Genomic DNA, 21,231 nt, shown 5'->3' with positions numbered 1-21,231 from the left:
GTGTTGTCCTTGACTTCTCCACTCCAAGCATATTCAGTAGCTCATGGATGAGTCGACTTTCAAAATCTCTACCTTGATCACTATGCATCCTCTTGGGCAGACCATAATGGATGAAGTACCTCTCCCACAATACCTTGGCGACCGTGGATGCTTTCTGATCCTTCGTAGGAAAAGCTTGAGCGTATCTTGTGTAATGATCCGTAATGACAAGAACATTCGCTGTGTTACTGGAGTCTGGCTCAATGGACAGGAAATCCATACACACAAGGTCCATAGGTCCATCACTTTGCATATGACCAAGCGGCGCAACTATCTTTGGAAGTGTTTTCCTCTGTACACAGCGAGCACAGGACTTACAGTACTCTTCTACTTCCATCTTCATGCGTGGCCAGTAGAACCGGTCTCTGACAAGTCCATATGTCTTGTCAAATCCTAAATGACCTGAGTCATCATGCAGCGACGTGAGAACCATAGTTCTGAACTTCTCTGGAAGAAGTAACTGAGCACGACGAGTCTTGTTTGGCGGATGTGTGATCCTGTACATAACTCCATCTTCCATCTTTAGCTTCTCCCACTCTCTCAGGAGCAAAGAGATGAGTGGATGTTTTGTCTTGGTCACCCTGGTGATATCATGTTTATTAAGAGCAACCCACATCTCTCCTAAGCAAGGATCTTCTTGTTGCGATGCAGAAAGTTCCATAGTGCTCAATCTGGGCATGTTAGACTTCAGCATGCTCAGGTTACAGTATGCTTGAGGCACAGCATGCATAGAGGCTCCCAACTGATCAATCACTCTACTATGAGATGATCCAGGAGTTATTCTAACAACATTAGACATCTGGCACATGGCTCTAACACCGGATGCAGGAATGTCTCTCCAATCTTGTTCCACTGCATATTGCTGATGAGGGCGGCGAGATAAAGCATCGGCATCTATGTTCTGCCTGCCTGGCCTGTACTTGAGACTAAAGTCATAGGTAGACAACGCAGCCAGCCAACGATGACCAGTGGCATCCAGTTTTGCGGACGTGAGGACATATGTCAATGGGTTGTTGTCTGTTCTAACCTCGAACTTGACCCCATACAGGTAATCATGTAGTTTATCAACCACGGCCCACTTCAACGCAAGAAACTCTAACTTGTGAGCTGGGTAGTTGCGTTCAGAAGCGGTCAGGCTTCGACTCACAAATGCCACAGGACGCAGACCCTCACCTTGGTCTTGGTACAGTACTCCACCTAACCCTTCGCGGCTAGCATCTACATGTAGAACGTATGGTAACTGAGGATCAGCAAAAGCTAACACAGGAGCTTTTGTGAGGCTTTCCTTCAATGTCTCGAATGCCAATTCACACTTCTCATTCCACCTTGATCCAAATGGTTCTGAGTTGTTGAAGTAGGCTTTCACCTCTTCCTTGGGCTTTCTCCCTTTCTTGCCTGCGGGAAGATATCCACATAAGAGCTGATTCAGGGGGTAACTCACTTTAGAGTAGTCTTTCACAAATCTCCTGTAATATCCACAGAATCCTAGGAAAGAACGCAGAGCAGTCACAGTTTCAGGCCTTGGCCACGTGGTGACAGCTTCAATTTTTGATGGGTCTGTGGCCACTCCATTCTGGGATATGATATGTCCAACATAGTTGACAGATGTGCGGCAAAACTGACACTTGTCAAGGGACAGTTTTAGGCCTTCACTTTTCAAGCGGTCCAACACCTTGAGCAACCTCTGCTCGTGTTCTTCCAGCGTCCTTCCAAACACGATTAAGTCGTCAAGGTAAACAAGAACTTCGAGTAGATTCATGTCTCCAACTGTCTGTTCCATGACACGTTGAAATGTTGCAGGTGCTCCGGACACACCCTGTGGCATCCTCTCAAATTGGTAAAATCCAACTGGACAGATAAATGCAGTCTTCTCTTTATCTGTGTCACCCATTGGGATTTGATAGTATCCGCTTCGGAGATCTAACACACTGAACCATTTGCTCCCACTCAAACATGTCAGAGCATCCTCCACACGTGGGACTGTGTACTGGTCGGGAACAGTGCGCTTGTTGAGGGTCCTGTAATCAACACACATGCGTATGGTGCCATTCTTTTTCCTCACCACCACAATAGGAGATGCATAGGGGCTTCTCGACTCAGATATGATCCCAGAACTTTTCAAGTTATTTAGATGCTTCCTTACATCTTCAACATCAGCTGGAGCCAAGCGGCGAGATCTCTCCCTAAACGGTTTGTCTTCAGTAACTCTGATGGTGTGATGAGTACTCTTTGAACAACCCACATCAAACTCATGTGTTGAGAACACTTCTTTCCGTTCCATCATCTTTTCACATAACCTCTTCTTCCATCCCTCAGGCACTGGAGAATCTCCAAAGTTGAATGAAGAAGACGTCAACTTCTCAGATGAATCCTGCTCTCGTTTCAATGGAAACCCAGGAGCAATATCTACAGGAAACAGATGAGCAATAGGCATACCTCGTTTCAGAGTGATCTCCTTTGTCGAGACATTCCTGACAGTAAGGGTGATTCTTCTAGACGACACAACTGCAAACCGTCTGGATTTCAGGCCTCACTAGTAGTTCTTCAGGGAACCGGGGTTCTTCAGGCCTCTCTACCAGAAGGGTTTGAGTAGAAGGTATCCCAGGAAACTTTGGAATTCCAGTAACTCTCGCCTGCCCACCAGGTGGCAGGGTGACAGGTTTTGTCTGTGCAAACCAGACCGTTCCTTTCTTCTCATCATCATCAGTTGAGCTTTCTCTCATCCTCTCATATGCCTCCTTGATAGCAGGATGAACTTGTAGTGTGCTAAGGGAAACCTTCACCTTCCTTTTCTCTGCAAGCAGTCATAAGTCTCTTCACTACAGACGTATTTGTGCCGACCAGAATAGACACGTCACCTTTCATGGCCGGATCTGGACATACCAACACAAGTGCTTCAATGGTCTCTGCTACGCCCACAACCGATCCCGAGAACTCAAGCTTGAGCGACAAATAGCCATCATATGGATACTGCTCAGAGCTAAGGCCCCATATCTCTAAGTTTCCTATAGGAATCAATGGCAAATGCGTCAGGTACTTGTCATAAAAGGATCTGTAAAGTAGAGTAATCTGAGAACCACTATCTAGTAAAGCTTTAGTATAAACACCTTCAATCTGTACAGAAACGACAGAACTTGGGCCAACTAAACCTGTAGGTAGCATGTCTTTCATGTCTTCATACTTGTGGCACTTTGTGGAACGTGTCTTCACCGGGACGTCAGGCCGCTCCTTTACTGGGTCCCTCTGTAGTTTCCCATAGACCGTTTTTGTTTGATCAGGCGTGTGTTGACTTTCCTCAAGTTCTCTTCACCTTCACAGTTTCTCTTGAAATGGCCATCTTCTCCACATCTATAACAGAACACTCCAGGGTTTCTGTCGGCCTGTGTCTGTTCTTGTGATGGATTTACCCCTTTTCTTTTTGCTTTTAAATGCAACATCTGACCTTTGTGTGTCAGAGTGAGCTGCTGTGACGTTAGCAGACATGAGACGTGTCATTTCAATTTTCAAACCTTTTAGCTCTTTTCTCAGCACTTCTATCTCAGTATTAGCTTCTTCACAAACTGTAGCAACAGGAGCAACAGCTGATGACTTCACAACACTCTTCGTTGTGTTCCTGTCTTGAATCATGTCCTCCTCCTCCCTTACTTCCTGCAGCAGCTCAGTAAAGGTTGGTGGATCACGCAGCTTATAGGTCATGCGAATACGAGCGCAACCATGTCATGTGAGGATGCACCTCTCACTACTTGGCCAATGCGTGTGCGATTCATCTCTGACAGCTCAATGCCTCCTTTTCGATATACAGTGTGCAGCAATTTGTCAAGTCTCAACAGGTAAGCTGAAAGCTTCTCTCCTTCACTCTGGAATGTGTTTCTGAACCTTACCATGAGATCAGGTGCACTTTCGGTGGTACCGAATGCGGTTTCTAGAGCCTTCATGTATTCGATCGCTGTAGCATGGGGGTTTCCGGTCCTAAAGAACCTCACAATGTCAGCAGCAGGCCCTTTAAGACTTTCTATTATTCTCTGTTTTTTCACATTGTCGGTGCACTGCCATTCCTCTAGAAAATGGGTGGTTTGCTCAGCCCATGCGTCATACTCTTCCTCTCCACTAGGAGTGGGCTTCACACCTGAGAACATACGTAGCTTACGGTAACTCTGAGTCTCAGATGGCACATTGTTGCATTTTTTCTACCAGTGAACTTATGGCAGTAACCAGTTCAGCGTTGAGGTCAGCACCAGAGGGACTTACCAGGCCTTTAACATCAGCCACAGTCTTCCCTTCATATCTCAGAAAGGATAATAGCTTTGCCTGGAAATCTTCACCCTCTCTCTCAACTGGAGATGTGACTTGTGAAACTACATGTACAGGCCAGGGACCCAACTCTCCAGGTATCCCAACAACACTTGGCACAGCTATTTCGTTAAGGTTGTTTGATATCTCTACCAAAACATACTGCTTTTTACCAGCTGAATAGGAACAACGACCATGCAGTCTAATTTTACCAAAAGCCTTAACATAAGTCAGCGTTTCCAGCAGAACCTCATCAGACACATCATCTGTAACACTGCTAAGGACAACTGCACGATTAGTAGCTAGCTGTTCTCTCTCTACACCAGGTAACAATCTCTTCAACATGCATGTTGTAGGTTTATGCCTATACAGCAATGTCAGAAGAAAATCCAAAATTTCAATTCAAAATTGTCAAATGGGGAGTCAAAAATATCCCATCAACAATAACCAAGATCCCGGACGAGCCCCCAAAAATGTAACCCTCTCACCAGGCTCGAATTTGACTCTCAAGATATTACCTTATTTAGAATATCTGAACAGCATGGGATATTAGGTGAGAAGGACATCTCCAATAAGAATCCCTATTGTAAACTTGCTAGGGTGAATGACAAATAGGGTATTAACTTCAGATAGAATGATTATAGACTTGGTTATTGGTATAAGGATATGCTTTCCCATGCATTAAATGAAACTGAAACAGTAAATGACTCCACCAATACAACAGACATAAGGTTCAATATCTATATTAATCAAATGTTCAATATATCACATCAAAAGAAATACAAATTATAAACCCCAATGATTTTCCCACAACCCATGTCCAAATTATTTGCAAGCTTGCTTAAACCCTGGGTGCGCGTTGGAGCTCATAAAAAAATGACGACATACATAAAGTCCTGAAGTCCACCACACATTTGTAGTTACTCACTACTTGTAGATAATGCCTCAGCGAAAAAATAGTAGTTCCGTGCAGGTGTCCTCACAAGATCCACAGCGAACACAGCTATCAATGCAGCCAGTAATCCGTAGCAGCAACAGACATCCGTTGGAAACCCGAACTCGTTGGTCGTTACAAGCAATTCTCTCCAAGTCTTGCACGATGCTAGGCTAACCTCTAGAATGTCGAGTGTCTCCACAATGTGACGGCAGCTTCAGTCTCTACTAGGTCTTTCTTAACGAACTAATAAACACTTTCTTATAGAAATAAAATCAGGATTTCCCTTTAAAACAAACTCTGTAGGTATAGTTTTGTTTTATCTTTATCGTTCCTTGGGTCGTTTTTTTCTTCCCCAACGCCACTAACGTCTCTCCTCTTTCTCCTCTCAACTTTTCCCTCTCTTTCCTTCCCAGCAACCAGTCCACTCTCCCATTGGCCACAACTTAACAAGTTACCTCATTGGTCAAAACTTTAACAAGATACGTGGGAAATTTAAACTTAAAAATAAACCAACCTATTTACTTGTACATTTTTTTTAAACATTGCTTCAAAAGAAATGCATTAATGACATTACAAATCAGGAGCTATTCGATCACCTTTTAAATCTAATACCAATGAATTATAACAAATAAACTCTATACTTGGTTTTAGCAAGGTATTACACCTATATGATCAGGACTATCTTCTAAGTAATAACCTTTTTAACATTAAACCTGTCTTGAGATGAAAGTCATATTTACAGTTTTACTGCAAGATATGAATTGCCACAATGATCATCAAATGATGTATTTTATTGGCTATGCTGCTGTGGACACTTAGGGTAAGGGAAACCAATGTGCCTTTTTGTAATTTGGTTGAACTATCCCTTTAACAGTTTGGCCTGTCAATCATTTACTGTGCCTGGGATTGTCAGGGGATGGGGCAGGATGTTTGAGTCACAGAGTTGGTAGAGTTTCAGACCTGTCAATCAAACCACTGTGGGTGGGACTTTGAGGGAAGGCGGTAGATTAGTAATCTAGTCAGAAAAACTAGTCGACTCTTTCAATTTAGTCCGTATATAGCCTTGTGTTCTGTCAAGTAAACTTAGATTCCTCTTGAGAAACAATATACACTGAACAAAAATATCAATGCAACATGTAAAGTGATGGTCCCATGTTTCATGAGCTGAAGTAAAAGATCTCAGACATTTTCCATACACACAAAAGCTTATTTCTCATATTTTGTGCACAAATTAGTTTACATCCCTGTTAGTAAACGTTTATCCTTTGCCAAAATATTCCATCCACCTGACAGGTGTGGCATATCAAGAAGCTGATTAAACAGCATGATCATTACACAGGTGCACCTTGTGCTGGGGACAATAAAGGCCACTCTAAAATGTGCAGTTTTGTCTCACAACACAATGCCACATGTCTCAAGTTTTTAGGGAGCAGTGCAATTGGCATGCTGACTGCAGGAATGTCCACCAGAGCTATTGCCAGATAATTGAATTTTCATTTCTCTACTACAACGTCGTTTCAGAGAATTTGGCAGTATGTCCAACCGGCCTCACAACCGCAGACCACGTGTATGGCGGCGTGGGGCAAGCGGTTTGCTGATGTCAACGTTGAGACCAGAGTGCCCAATGGTGGCGGTGGTATGTGCAGGCATAAGCTACGGACAACGAACACAATTGCATTTTATCAATGGCAATTTGAATGCACAGAGAGACCGTGACGAGAGTGAGGCCCATTGTCGTGCCATTCATCTGGCGCCATCACCTCATGTTTCAGCATGATAATGCATGGCCCCATGTCGCAAGGATCTGTACAAAATTCCTGGAAGCTGAAAATGTCCCAGTTCTTCCATGGCCTGCATACTCACCAGACGTGTCACCCATTTGAGCAGAATTGCAGGAAAAATACATTTAAAATGCAAAAGATTCAGGGGGAGGACCCCCCCAGACCCCCCGCCATATCATGCATTCTTACTTTTATGCAGAGTCAGGCCCCATGACTAGACCTACAGGTATGACTGAAGAATGAAGAGGGTGTTAAGCATGGGCTTTGCTTCATGAAGCAGGTGTTAAACATGGGCTTTGCTTCATGAAGCAGGTGTTAAACATGGGCTTTGCTTCACAGAAAGCAGCAGTTGACTACTCTCTTGTCAACACTTTAATCAAATCAGTAGGCCAATATCAATATCCTTAATATTACCATATACAGTGGGGGAAAAAAGTATTTAGTCAGCCACCATTTGTGCAAGTTCTCCCACTTAAAAAGATGAGAGGCCTGTAATTTTCATCATAGGTACACGTCAACTATGACAGACAAAATGAGAAGAAAAAAATCCAGAAAATCACATTGTAGGATTTTTAATGTATTTATTTGCAAATTATGGTGGAAAATAAGTATTTGGTCAATAACAAACGTTTCTCAATACTTTGTTATATACCCTTTGTTGGCAATGACACAGGTCAAACGTTTTCTGTAAGTCTTCACAAGGTTTTCACACACTGTTGCTGGTATTTTGGCCCATTCCTCCATGCAGATCTCCTCTAGAGCAGTGATGTTTTGGGGCTGTCGCTGGGCAACACAGACTTTCAACTCCCTCCAAAGATTTTCTATGGGGTTGAGATCTGGAGACTGGCTAGGCCACTCCAGGACCTTGAAATGCTTCTACGAAGCCACTCCTTCGTTGCCCGGGCGGTGTGTTTGGGATCATTGTCATGCTGAAAGACCCAGCCACGTTTCATCTTCAATGCCTTTGCTGATGGAAGGAGGTTTCCACTCAAAATCTCACGATACATGGCCCCATTCATTCTTTCCTTTACATGGATCAGTCGTCCTGGTCCCTTTGCAGAAAAACAGCCCCAAAGCATGATGTTTCCACCCCCATGCTTCACAGTAGGTATGGTGTTCTTTGGATGCAACTCAGCATTCTTTGTCCTCCAAACACGACGAGTTGAGTTTTTACCAAAAAGTTCTATTTTGGTTTCATCTGACCATATGACATTCTCCCAATCCTCTTCTGGATCATCCAAATGCACTCTAGCAAACTTCAGACGGGCCTGGACATGTACTGGCTTAAGCAGGGGGACACGTCTGGCACTGCAGGATTTGAGTCCCTGGCGGCGTAGTGTGTTACTGATGGTAGGCTTTGTTACTTTGGTCCCAGCTCTCTGCAGGTCATTCACTAGGTCCCCCGTGTGGTTCTGGGATTTCTGCTCACCGTTCTTGTGATCATTTTGACCCCACGGGGGTGAGATCTTGCGTGGAGCCCCAGATCGAGGGGAGATTATCAGTGGTCTTGTATGTCTTCCATTTCCTAATAATTGCTCCCACAGTTGATTTCTTCACACCAAGCTGCTTACCTATTGCAGATTCAGTCTTCCCAGCCTGGTGCAGGTCTACAATTTTTGTTTCTGGTGTCCTTTGACAGCTCTTTGGTCTTGGCCATAGTGGAGTTTGGAGTGTGACTGTTTGAGGTTGTGGACAGGTGTCTTTTATACTGATAACAAGTTCAAACAGGTGCCATTAATACAGGTAACGAGTGGAGGACAGAGGAGCCTCTTCATGAAGAAGTTACAGGTCTGTGAGAGCCAGAAATCTTGTTGTTTGTAGGTGACCAAATACTTATTTTCCACCATAATTTGCAAATAAATTCATAAAAAATCCTACAATGTGATTTTCTGGATTTTTTTTTCTCAATTTGTCTGTCATAGTTGACGTGTACGTATGAGAAAATTACAGGCCTCTCATCTTTTTAAGTGGGAGAACTTGCACAATTGGTGGTTGACTAAATACTTTTTTCCCCCACTGTAAGTATCATGACATTAGCTTTTTCTAACCTTCAGTGTGTTTTCTTTGATCATATCTTAGACCACAATAAGGCTCTACTATCTATTGTTTCTGCAGTGATGATTCAACGTCTTCATCGAGTGTTTTCATAATATTATCTGCAGAGAATCGCCAAGAAGCAGTAGTAACCTACCAGTATGCAAATTAGGGAGCCAAATGAACGGCTCTCTCACCGATTCGGTTCTGTTCACCTAAAATATCAGTTCAAAATGAGCCGTTCAAAAATAACCGTTTGTTTGAACAACCCATCACTAGGCTTCACTGGCAAGTCTCGACATGGGCTTGAATCCTAGTTAAATACAAACAAGATATTTAGTTTACGTGTCCCGACGCGATACCATGGACATATAACTTCACGTATGATTTATGAATAGCAAAAGGATATAGGAGATTTGAATTATTCAGTCAGTTTGGCACCTTTTTATGAACTAGTCAACGCTTGCTGTTTGGTCGTCAATCAAAGCACAGTAAATAGCCTGTTACCCGACACCCTGGTTGTGTAGGCTTTATGAAACACTCAAAATGAATGTGCCACGATGAAATAAAGCCTGTGTGTCCATGAATGCTGACGATTCAACCATATACATGTCAGCCACCACAGCTGATGAAGTCACTGAAACCCTTAACAAGGAGTTGCAGTCAGTTTTTGAATAGGTGGCCAGTAATAAACGGGTCCTGAACATCTCGAAAACTAAGAGCATTGTATTTGGTACAAATCATTCCCTAAGTTCTAGACCTCAGCTGAATCTGGTAATGAATGGTGTAGCTGTTGAACAAGTTGAGGAGACTAAATTACTTGGTGTCACCTTAGATTGTGTGTGTGGTCCTCTGTAGCTCAGCTGGTAGAGCACGGCGCTTGTAACGCCAAGGTAGTGGGTTCGATCCCCGGGACCACCCATACACAAAAATGTATGCACGCATGACTGTAAGTCGCTTTGGATAAAAGCGTCTGCTAAATGGCATATTATATTATATTGTAAACTGTCATGGTCAAAACATATAAATTCAATGGTTGAAAAGATGGGGAGAGGTCTGGCCGTAATAAAGAGATACTCTTGACACCACACTCCACAAAGCAAGTCCTGCAGGCTCTAGTTTTGTCTTGATTATTGTCCAGTCGTGTGGTCGAGTGCTGCAAGGAAAGACCTAGTTAAGCTGCAGCTGGCCCAGAACAGAGCGGCACGTCTTGCTCTTCATTGTAATCAGAGGGCTGATATTAATACTATGCATGCCAGTCTCTATTGGCTAAGAGTTGAGGAAAGACTGACTGCATCACTTCTTCTTTTTATAAGAAACATTAACGTGTTGAAAATTCCAAATTGTTTGCGTAGTCAATTTACACACAGCTCTGACACTTACCCCACCAGACATGCCACCAGGGGTCTTTTCACAGTCCCCAAATCCAGAACAAATTCAAGAAAGCGTACAATATTATATAGCGGCATTATTAAATGGAATTCCCTTCCATCTCATATTGCTCAAAAGAACAGCAAACCTGGTTTAAAGCAACACCTTACGGCACAACGCCTCTCCCCTATTTGACCTAGATATTTTGTGTGGATGTATTGATATGTTGGATACGTGTGCAATCTTTTAAAATTGATGTAGTTTTCTGCTTGAGCGGTTGTCTATTAATGTTCTGTATTATGTCATGTTTCGTGTGGACCCCCGGGAAGAGTAGCTGCTGCTTTCACAACAGCTAATGGGGATCCTAATGAAATACCAAATACCACAAAACAATACGTGGATTTCAACTCATCGTTACCACGTACGTGGGACGTGTAAATTCTCTCACATGAGACAGATGAAGCCACATCATGCTCTCCCTCCTCAGTGAAAATTAATTTGACCGCAGCCAACCACAGCGTACAAAAATAACACTGGTACGGAGAGGCGGGACAGAGAGCAGACTGACTAACCAGCAGTGTTTCCCTGCCATCGCTCGCTCTGACTGACAGGCGCCTGTCCTATCAATACAACACTAGAAGGTGCATAGCGTTCATTCTAGCGGGAGAAGGATATACGGACATTTCTGACTAGCGAATTTAAACTTTGAAATGAAAAGAAGCCTAGTTAATTTATACAGTGGAAAAAGTAGCCGGATTACAGTGAATCTGTTATCGGCTATTTAGCCGAAGGAAGGCGCTTATGGAAAACATTTGTATAGTGCACATATTTTGACCAGGGCCCTGCGACGGGCTGTATGTTCAAGCTAGTAACCACGTGTTCTTCAAGCCTGGCCCCGGAGAGCTATTTCCGCTGATTTAACTTTTTTTTTTAGAATTTAAAATGATATCTAAACTTTATTCCAACTATCAATTGACGTTCCTCAACTTTGTCGTTCCTGTTACAGGTGTTGTCCTCAACTTTATCATTCCCGTTACTAGGTGTCATCCTCAACGTTATTATTCCCGTTACTAGGTGTCGTCCTCAACTTTATCATTCCCGTTACTAGGTGTCATCCTCAACGTTATTATTCCCGTTACTAGGTGTCGTCCTCAACTTTATCATTCCCGTTACTAGGTGTCATCCTCAACGTTATTATTCCCGTTACCAGGTGTCGTCCTCAACTTTATCATTCCCGTTACTAGGTGTCATCCTCAACGTTATTATTCCCGTTACCAGGTGTCGTCCTCAACGTTATCATTCCCGTTACCAGGTGTCGTCCTCAACGTTATCATTCCCGTTACCAGGTGTCGTCCTCAACGTTATTATTCCCATTACCAGGTGTCGTCCTCAACGTTATCATTCCCGTTACCAGGTGTCGTCCTCAACGTTATCATTCCCGTTACCAGGTGTCGTCCTCAACTTTATCATTCCTGTTACCAGGTGTCGTTCTCAATTTTGTTATTCCATTTACCAGGTGTCGTCCTCAATTTTGTTATTCCATTTACCAGGTGTCGTCCTAAACTGTGTTATTCCCGTTACCAGGTGTTGTCCTAAACGTTGTTATTCCCGTTACCAGGTGTCGTCCTAAACTGTGTTATTCCCGTTACCAGGTGTTGTCCTAAACAGTGTTATTCCCATTACCAGGTGTTGTCCTAAACTGTGTTATTCCCATTACCAGGTGTCCTAAACGTTGTTATTCCTGTTACCAGGTGTTGTCCTAAACGTTATTATTCCTGTTCCCAGGTGACGTTCCTGTGCAGTACCATACTGAACTTTGAGGGTCTGCGGACGCGGACCTCCGAGGCCCTGAGCATGGACTCCACTCTGTTTGAGTTGCTGAAGAGGTGCCAGCAGACCTGCTCCTACGCTGCCCAGTTCAACACCTCCATCTCCCCCATAGAGCTACAGCTGCTCCACAGACTGGTGAGTACTGACCCCTAACCCATAGCTACAGCTCCACAGACTGGTGAGTACTGACCCCTAACCCATAGCTACAGCTCCACAGACTGGTGAGTACTGACCCCTAACCCATAGCTACAGCTCCACAGACTGGTGAGTACTGACCCCTAACTCCTAGCTACAGCTCCACAGACTGGTGAGTACTGACCCCTAACTCCTAGCTACAGCTCCACAGACTGGTGAGTACTGACCCCTAACTCCTAGCTACAGCTCCACAGACTGGTGAGTACTGACCCCTAACCCCTAGCTACAGCTCCACAGACTGGTGAGTACTGACCCCTAACCCATAGCTACAGCTCCACAGACTGGTGAGTACTGACCCCCTAACCCATAGCTACAGCTCCACAGACTGGTGAGTACTGACCCCTAACTCCTAGCTACAGCTCCACAGACTGGTGAGTACTGACCCCTAACCCATAGCTACAGCTCCACAGGCTGGTGAGTACTGACCCCTAACTCCTAGCTACAGCTCCACAGACTGGTGAGTACTGACCCCTAACCCATAGCTACAGCTCCACAGACTGGTGAGTACTGACCCCTAACCCATAGCTACAGCTCCACAGACTGGTGAGTACTGACCCCCTAACCCATAGCTACAGCTCCACAGACTGGTGAGTACTGACCCCTAACCCATAGCTACAGCTCCACAGACTGGTGAGTACTGACCCCCTAACCCATAGCTACAGCTCCACAGACTGGTGAGTACTGACCCCTAACCCATAGCTACAGCTCCACAGACTGGTGAGTACTGACCCCTAACCCATAGCTACAGCTCCACAGACTGGTGAGTACTGACCCCTAACCCATAGCTACAGCTCCACAGACTGGTGAGTACTGACCCCTAACCCATAGCTACAGCTCCACAGGCTGGTGAGTACTGACCCCTAACCCCTAGCTACAGCTGCTCCACAGACTGGTGAGTACTGACCCCTAACCCATAGCTACAGCTCTACAGACTGGTGAGTACTGACCCCTAACCCATAGCTACAGCTCCACAGACTGGTGAGTACTGACCCCTAACCCCTAGCTACAGCTCCACAGACTGGTGAGTACTGACCCCTAACCCCTAGCTACAGCTGCTCCACAGACTGGTGAGTACTGACCCCTAACCCATAGCTACAGCTCCACAGACTGGTGAGTACTGACCCCTAACCCATAGCTACAGCTCCACAGACTGGTGAGTACTGACCCCTAACCCATAGCTACAGCTGCTCCACAGACTGGTGAGTATTTAGGTGTTAATTGGACACATTGAAAGGAAATGCAAGAAACCAGCAGACACTCCGCCCTCCGACACTAGGTTTTCGCTCCAACCCTAATCTAGTACAACTGGGGTTGGAGCAAAATCCTACAGGAGAGGAGCTCTCCAGGAACCGTGTTGGGCAGTGCTGATAAAGGGGATAGGGGTACCATTTGGGACTCGCATCACTCTCCCATCTTTCCTCCCCCCTCAACCTCAGAGCCCGGCGTTGGAGCTGCCCATCGGCAGCCCTGATTGGCTGGCCTGTGCCCAGAAGCAGCTGGGTCAGGAGCTGGCTACCCAGGGGGCTGTGCAAGAGGAGCGCGAGCAGCAGCTGGACGTCGCCACGGAAACACTGCAGCTATTGGTGGACAGCATCAAGGGCATCCTGTCCAATCACAACCGCCACCTGGCTGACGTCAAACACCTGCTGAAGGCCATGGCCAAGGTACGGGAGACACAGATACACAGACACACACCACCTGCTGTGGGCCATGGCCAAGGTACGGGAGACACAGATACAGACACACACCACCTGCTGTGGGCCATGGCCAAGGTACGGGAGACACAGATACACAGACACACAGATACACAGACACACACCACCTGCTGTGGGCCATGGCCAAGGTACGGGAGACACAGATACACAGACACACAGATACACAGACACACACCACCTGCTGTGGGCCATGGCCAAGGTACGGGAGACACAGATACAGACACACACCACCTGCTGTGGGCCATGGCCAAGGTACGGGAGACACAGATACACAGACACACACCACCTGCTGTGGGCCATGGCCAAGGTACGGGAGACACAGATACACAGACACACACCACCTGCTGTGGGCCATGGCCAAGGTACGGGAGACACAGATACAGACACACACCACCTGCTGTGGGCCATGGCCAAGGTACGGGAGACACAGATACACAGACACACACCACCTGCTGTGGGCCATGGCCAAGGTACGGGAGACACAGATACAGACACACACCACCTGCTGTGGGCCATGGCCAAGGTACGGGAGACACAGATACAGACACACACCACCTGCTGTGGGCCATGGCCAAGGTACGGGAGACACAGATACAGACACACACCACCTGCTGTGGGCCATGGCCAAGGTACGGGAGACACAGATACACAGACACACACCACCTGCTGTGGGCCATGGCCAAGGTACGGGAGACACAGATACACAGACACACACCACCTGCTGTGGGCCATGGCCAAGGTACGGAGACACAGATACAGACACACACCACCTGCTGTGGGCCATGGCCAAGGTACGGGAGACACAGATACAGACACACACCACCTGCTGTGGGCCATGGCCAAGGTACGGACAGTGACACACAAACAGGGAGACCGAGAGATACATGATACTCTCAGCAATCCACTATGCAACTTTCATAATGATTTATTTGTTTAAAAAAATATTTATATGAAAATACTTTTGATAAACACCCTTTGCCTTTTCACACCAACTCCTTCCTAACTGACCTGACCTCGGCCCGCTCTGTTTGTCCATGTGTGGGCCCCTTACCTCCGCCCTGTTTGTCCCTCCCAGGCCCCCGTACCGTAGCAAAGATGGTGGATAAATGAAGATGTCTTACTCAGGCCGTTTACCATAGGAAAGAATTGTCACAGTCCCGGTCTGGTCCGCTTAGTCCATTGACTGTAGATGAGCCAGTGAAACGTCTTCTGTCTCTCCCGTAGGACGAGGAGAACGCGCTGGCAGAGGGGGAGGAAGTGACCTACGAGGGCAGCGTGCGCCAGTTCCTGTCGGAGTACAAGGCGTGGCAGGACAACGTGCAGATCGTGCTGTTCACTGTCGTCCAGGCAACGGGCCAGCCTCGAGGAGGAGGATCCAGTCAGGAGGGGGTGGAGCTACTGCAGGAGATACCTGCTACCCTGAAGGAACTACTCACACAGAGTACCAGGTACACACACACACACACACACACACACACCGTGAAGGAGCGACACACAGAGCACCAGGTACACACACACACACACCGTGTGTCGTAGAAATATTTGACTAAAAAATAGTCAACTCAAAAATATCTCTCAAGAGACCGGAGCTTGTGAATCCAAGAATGAGACTTTATTGCATAATAAAGCCGAGCTTGTTCCATGGAGCAACTGTCTCTCTTTGGCTTAGAGATCTCTTATAGACACACACAAATGCTCAGTCATGTATACATAGCTTACAAAGCTACTCCCCTTAAGATCACTGATTAACATCTTTAACTGCCACGCCACTATTATCTTTCAAAGTCCAACAACACATGTTGTTTACTCCAAAAGACCATGGGCGCTTTTCCATATGGCCTCTTCCCCTTATCTCATTATATTGGTGGCGTGGCTCAGACACTTTAAAAAATAAAATGCATACATTCATTAAAGCATGTTTGCACATTGTATTGACTATATTCCTTTTTTAGACATGCATCTGGACTTATAAAATGTCAATCATGTTTACTATATTTTATCTTTGACATTTCCCAACATTTTCCCTTAATGATACATAAATTATTACCATACGTGAAGGAGCGACACAGAGTACCAGGTACACACACACCGTGAAGGAGCGACACACACCAGAGTTACACAAACCCCTACCCGTACTGACACCCTCTCTCTCTCGTCTCTCTCTCTCTCTCTCTCTCTCTCTCTCTCTCTCTGTCTGTCTCTGTCTGTCTCTCTCTGTCTCTCTCTCTCTGTCTCTCTCTCTCTGTCTCTCTCTCTCTGTCTCTCTCTCTCTGTCTCTCTCTCTCTGTCTCTCTGTCTCTCTCTCTCTGTCTCTCTCTCTCTGTCTCTCTCTCTCTGTCTCTCTCTCTCTGTCTGTCTCTCTGTCTCCAGTGTGTATAACGGCCTGGTTGGCTTTGCGTCTCCGTTGGTGACAGAGAGGGGCGGAGACTGTTCCAGCCCCACCTCTACAGCTCAGACCAGCTTCGCTGCAGGTAACTACACCCCCCTCATGGTGCACTACCCTGGCTGAAGGCACCCTACTCCCAATGTAGTGCACTACTATGGTCCCTGGTCAAAAGTAGGGCACTACATAGTGAATAGGGTGCCCTTTGTTTAATGTGATAACCTGTGTTAATAAATACCAGAATGAGGAAAAATTGCATCTCGCTTCAGAGCTCACAGGCAATGATTACGCTCTCCTGTTCTCTTTCCTCTCTCTCTCTCCCCCTCTCCTGCTCTCTCCCCCTCTCCTGCTCTCTCTCCCCCTCTCCTGCTCTCTCTCCCCCTCTCCTGCTCTCTCTCCCCCTCTCCTGCTCTCTCCCCCTCTCCTGCTCTCTCTCCCCCTCTCCTGCTCTCTCTCCCCCTCTCCTGCTCTCTGCCCCCCTCTTCTGCTCTCTGCCCCCCTCCCCCCAGCGGTGAAGTGCAGCGGTGTGAAGACTCAGACGGACTCAATGTCCCAGAATTCACGCAAGCTCCTCCCCCGTAACCTTGGCACCCCGGCGGACACCCCCCCTTGCGCTCAGACGATGACCAGCAAGGGTCTGAATCCCAGCCCCAAGCGGTCTGTACGTGACCCCAAGACGGGACGAGGTACGACCCCTAACCTCTATCTAACCCCTGACCTCCAATTCAATGAGTGCATTATTTGAAGAAGTGGCAGAAAAAAATATCACGTTTACATAAGTATTCAGACCCTTTACTCAATACTTTGTTGAAGCACCTTTGGCAGCGATTACAGCCTCAAGTCTTCTTGGGTATGACGCTACAAGCTTGGCACACCTGTATTTGGGGAGTTTCTCCCATTCTTCTCTGTAGATCCTCACAAGCTCTGTCAGGTTTGATGGGGAGCGTCGCTGCACAGCTATTTTCAGGTCTCTCCAGAGATGTTCGATCAGGTTCAAGTCCGGGCTCTGGCTGGGCCACTCAAGGATTTTCAGAGACTTGTCCCAAAGCCACTCCTGTGTTGTCTTTGCTGTGTGCTTAGGTCGTTGTCCTGTTAAAGGTGAATCTTCGCCCCAGTCTGAGGTCCTGAGTGCTCTGGAGCAGGTTTTCATCAAGGATCTCACTGTACTTTGCACCGTTCATCTTTGCCTCGATCCTGACTAGTCTCCCAGTCCCTGCCGCTGAAAAACATCCCCACAGCATGATGCTGCCACCACCATGCTTCACCTTAGGGATGGTGCCAGGTTTCCTCCAGACGTGACGCTTGGCATTCAGGCCAAAGAGTTCCATCTTGGTTTCATCAGACCAGAGAATCTTGTTTCTCATGGTCTGAGAGTCTTTAGGTGCCTTTTGGCAAACTCCAAGTGGGCTGTCATGCGTTTCACTGAGGAGTGGCTTCCGTCTGGCCACTCTACCATAAAGGCCTGATTGGTGGAGTGCTGCAGAGATGGTTGTCCTTCTGGAAGGTTCTCCCATCTCCACAGAGGAACTCTAGAGCTCTGTCAGAGTGACCATCGGGGTTCTTGGTCACCTCCTGACCAAGGCCCTTCTCCCCGATTGCTCAGTTTGGCCGGGCGGCCAGCTCTAGGAAGAGTCTTAGTTTCAAACTTCTTCCTTTACAGAATGATGGAGGCCACTGTGTTCTTGGGGACCTTCAATGCTGCAGTAATGTTTTGGTACCCTTTCCCAGACCTGTGCCCCTGTCTCGGAGCTCTCACGGACAATTCCTTCGACCTCATGGCTTGGATTTTGCTCTGACATGCACTGTCAACTGTGTGACCTTATATAGACAGGTGTGTGCCTTTCCAAATAATGTCCAATCAATTGAATTTACCACAGGTGGACTCCAATCAAGTTGTAGAAACATCTCAAGGATGATCAATGGAAATAGGATGCACCTGAGCTCAATTTCGAGTCTCGTAGCAAAGGGTCTGAATACTTACGTAAATAAGGCCTTTATATTTTTGTTTTTAATAAATGTGGTAACATTTCAAAATGCCTGTTTTCGCTTTGTCATTATGGGGTATTGTGTGTAGATTGCTGAGGAAATTGTTTTATTTAATCAATTTTAAAATAAGGCTGTAATGTAACACAGTGTGTAAAAAGTCAAGGGGTCTGAATACTTTCCGAAGGCACTGTATAAGGAATAGGGTGCCATTTGAGCACGCAACCTGTGGGGCTCTGAGGCTTGCTGTCTCGGACGCTCTATCTGTCCGTGTGTGTGTTGACTATGACGTGGTGTGTGTGCTGACTATGACGTGGTGTTTGTGTTGACTATGACGTGGTGTGTGTGTTGACTATGACGTGGTGTGTGTGCTGACTATGACGTGGTGTTTGTGTTGACTATGACGTGGTGTGTGTGTGTGTTGACTATGACGTGGTGTGTGTGCTGACTATGACGTGGTGTGTGTGTTGACTATGACGTGGTGTGTGTGTTGACTATGACGTGGTGTTTGTGTTGACTATGACGTGGTGTGTGTGTTGACTATGACGTGGTGTGTGTGCTGACTATGACGTGGTGTTTGTGTTGACTATGACGTGGTGTGTGTGTTGACTATGACGTGGTGTGTGTGCTGACTATGACGTGGTGTTTGTGTTGACTATGACGTGGTGTTTGTGCTGACTATGACGTGGTGTGTGTTGACTATGACGTGGTGTGTGTGTTGACTATGACGTGGTGTGTGCTGACTATGACGTGGTGTTTGTGTTGACTATGACGTGGTGTGTGTGTGTGTTGACTATGACGTGGTGTGTGTGCTGACTATGACGTGGTGTGTGTGTGTGTTGACTATGACGTGGTGTTTGTGTTGACTATGACGTGGTGTGTGTGTGTGTTGACTATGACGTGGTGTGTGTGTGTGTGTGTTGACTATGACGTGGTGTTTGTGTTGACTATGACGTGGTGTGTGTGTGTGTTGACTATGACGTGGTGTGTGCTGACTATGACGTGGTGTTTGTGTTGACTATGACGTGGTGTTTGTGCTGACTATGACGTGGTGTGTGTTGACTATGACGTGGTGTGTGTGTTGACTATGACGTGGTGTGTGCTGACTATGACGTGGTGTTTGTGTTGACTATGACGTGGTGTGTGTGTGTGTTGACTATGACGTGGTGTGTGTGCTGACTATGACGTGGTGTGTGTGTTGACTATGACGTGGTGTTTGTGTTGACTATGACGTGGTGTGTGTGTTGACTATGACGTGGTGTGTGTGCTGACTATGACGTGGTGTGTGTGCTGACTATGACGTGGTGTGTGTGCTGACTATGACGCGTGTGTGTGCTGCAGCTGTCCAGGAGAGGAACTGTCGCGGTGAGCGTGTGGAAGAGGGTGAAAGCCAAGCTGGAGGGGAGAGACGTGGACCCCAACAGGAGGATGAGTGTCTCTGAGCAGGTAGCGACACACTGCTTTACACACTGCTTTACACACTGAGCAGCTAGCTACACACTGCTTTACACACTGAGCAGCTAGCTACACACTGCTTTACACACTGAGCAGCTAGCTACACACTGCTTTACACACTGAGCAGCTAGCTACACACTGCTTTACACACTGAGCAGCTAGCTACACACTGCTTTACACACTGAGCAGCTAGCTACACACTGGGCAGCTAGCTACACACTGCTTTACACACTGGGCAGCTAGCGACACACTGCTTTACACACTGGGCAGCTAGCGACACTGCTTTACACACTGAGCAGCTAGCTACACACTGCTTTACACACTGGGCAGCTAGCTACACACTGCTTTACACACTGGGCAGCTAGCTGCACACTGCTTTACACACTGGGCAGCTAGCTACACACTGCTTTACACACTGGGCAACTAGCTGCACACTGCTTTACACACTGGGCAGCTAGCTACACACTGCTTTACACACTGGGCAGCTAGCTACACACTGCTTTACACACTTTGTTGACAACTGCTCTTTCCTCCTCCTTTGCCTAATCCCGGTCTCCTCTCTCCCCTTTCCTCCTCTCCCTCTCCTCTTCTATCCCTCTCTCTCTTCTCCGTCTCCTCACCTCCCCTCTCTCCCTCACCTCTCCAGGTGGACTGTGTGATAAAGGAGGCCACCAACATGGACAATCTGTCCCAGCTCTACGAGGGTTGGACAGCCTGGGTGTGAACGGTGTCTCCCTGTGGTGCATCTCTTTGGTTCCAGCACACAACCGAGCCTCGCAGTGGGAGGGTTAGACATCCAACCGAACCTCCAGACCAGACACCCAGATACCCTGTTACCCACCTGCCCTGTTCTGGCAGGGTTAGGGTTAGGCGTGTCTGTCTGGGCCTGGGGGGGGGGGCGAAGGAAGGAGGGGGAGGAGCCGCTGGAGCAGCAGCACTCAACCGTGCCACACGCTGATGGGGAAGGAGGGGGAGGGGGGGTCAAGATACCCCCCCATATAACCTCCTAGGGGCCTACCATGGAACCCGTACCCCGTACCGTAGCAGCACTAAAGCTGTCTGCCTGCCTGCCTGCCTGATTGGCTGGCTTCACCCAGTCCCACCCAACCCTGCCACCTGGCAATGGACCCAGCTAACACAACCAGCTAAAGGGTCACTCTGCAGTCTGTCTGCAGCCCGATCCGACCACCCTGCTTGTCTGTTCAGGTGGGGGGGTCT

At 47.0% G+C, this 21,231-nt stretch overlaps 2 protein-coding genes across 2 annotated transcripts in view; both read left to right on the top strand.

The window, feature by feature from the left end:
- Positions 1 to 20,928, top strand: part of LOC121551686 (serine/threonine-protein kinase SMG1-like) — a 105,150-nt gene extending 84,222 nt beyond the window's left edge. The window contains 8 exon segments of the mRNA XM_045211068.1: positions 12,238 to 12,417; positions 13,914 to 14,141; positions 15,417 to 15,640; positions 16,563 to 16,663; positions 17,085 to 17,261; positions 18,111 to 18,120; positions 19,908 to 20,004; positions 20,660 to 20,928. Coding sequence (XP_045067003.1) covers positions 12,238 to 12,417; positions 13,914 to 14,141; positions 15,417 to 15,640; positions 16,563 to 16,663; positions 17,085 to 17,261; positions 18,111 to 18,120; positions 19,908 to 20,004; positions 20,660 to 20,737 — 1,095 coding nt within the window. The 3' untranslated portion in view covers positions 20,738 to 20,928.
- LOC123482649 lies at positions 14,151 to 15,410 on the top strand. Its single transcript, XM_045211067.1, has 2 exons — positions 14,151 to 14,931; positions 15,037 to 15,410. Exons 1-2 carry the CDS (start codon positions 14,188 to 14,190, stop codon positions 15,127 to 15,129), a joined length of 837 nt encoding a protein of 278 aa, XP_045067002.1. The 5' UTR covers positions 14,151 to 14,187; the 3' UTR covers positions 15,130 to 15,410.
- Positions 20,929 to 21,231: the final 303 nt, after the last annotated feature.

This window comes from Coregonus clupeaformis, chromosome 35 (genome assembly GCF_020615455.1).
Source record: "Coregonus clupeaformis isolate EN_2021a chromosome 35, ASM2061545v1, whole genome shotgun sequence".
In the NCBI taxonomy this organism is placed as follows: Eukaryota; Metazoa; Chordata; class Actinopteri; order Salmoniformes; family Salmonidae; genus Coregonus; species Coregonus clupeaformis.
The sequence above is the reverse complement of the archived record's forward strand: the minus strand, read 5'-3'. Positions and strand labels throughout refer to the sequence as shown.

Coding starts and splice junctions, on each gene's coding strand:
- LOC123482649 (XM_045211067.1), top strand. CDS start 14,188: ATGGCCAAGGTACGGGAGACACAGATACAGACACACACCACCTGCTGT. Junction 14,932..15,036: donor TGCTGTGGGCCATGGCCAAG/GTACGGAGACAC, acceptor GCCATGGCCAAG/GTACGGACAGTGACACACAA.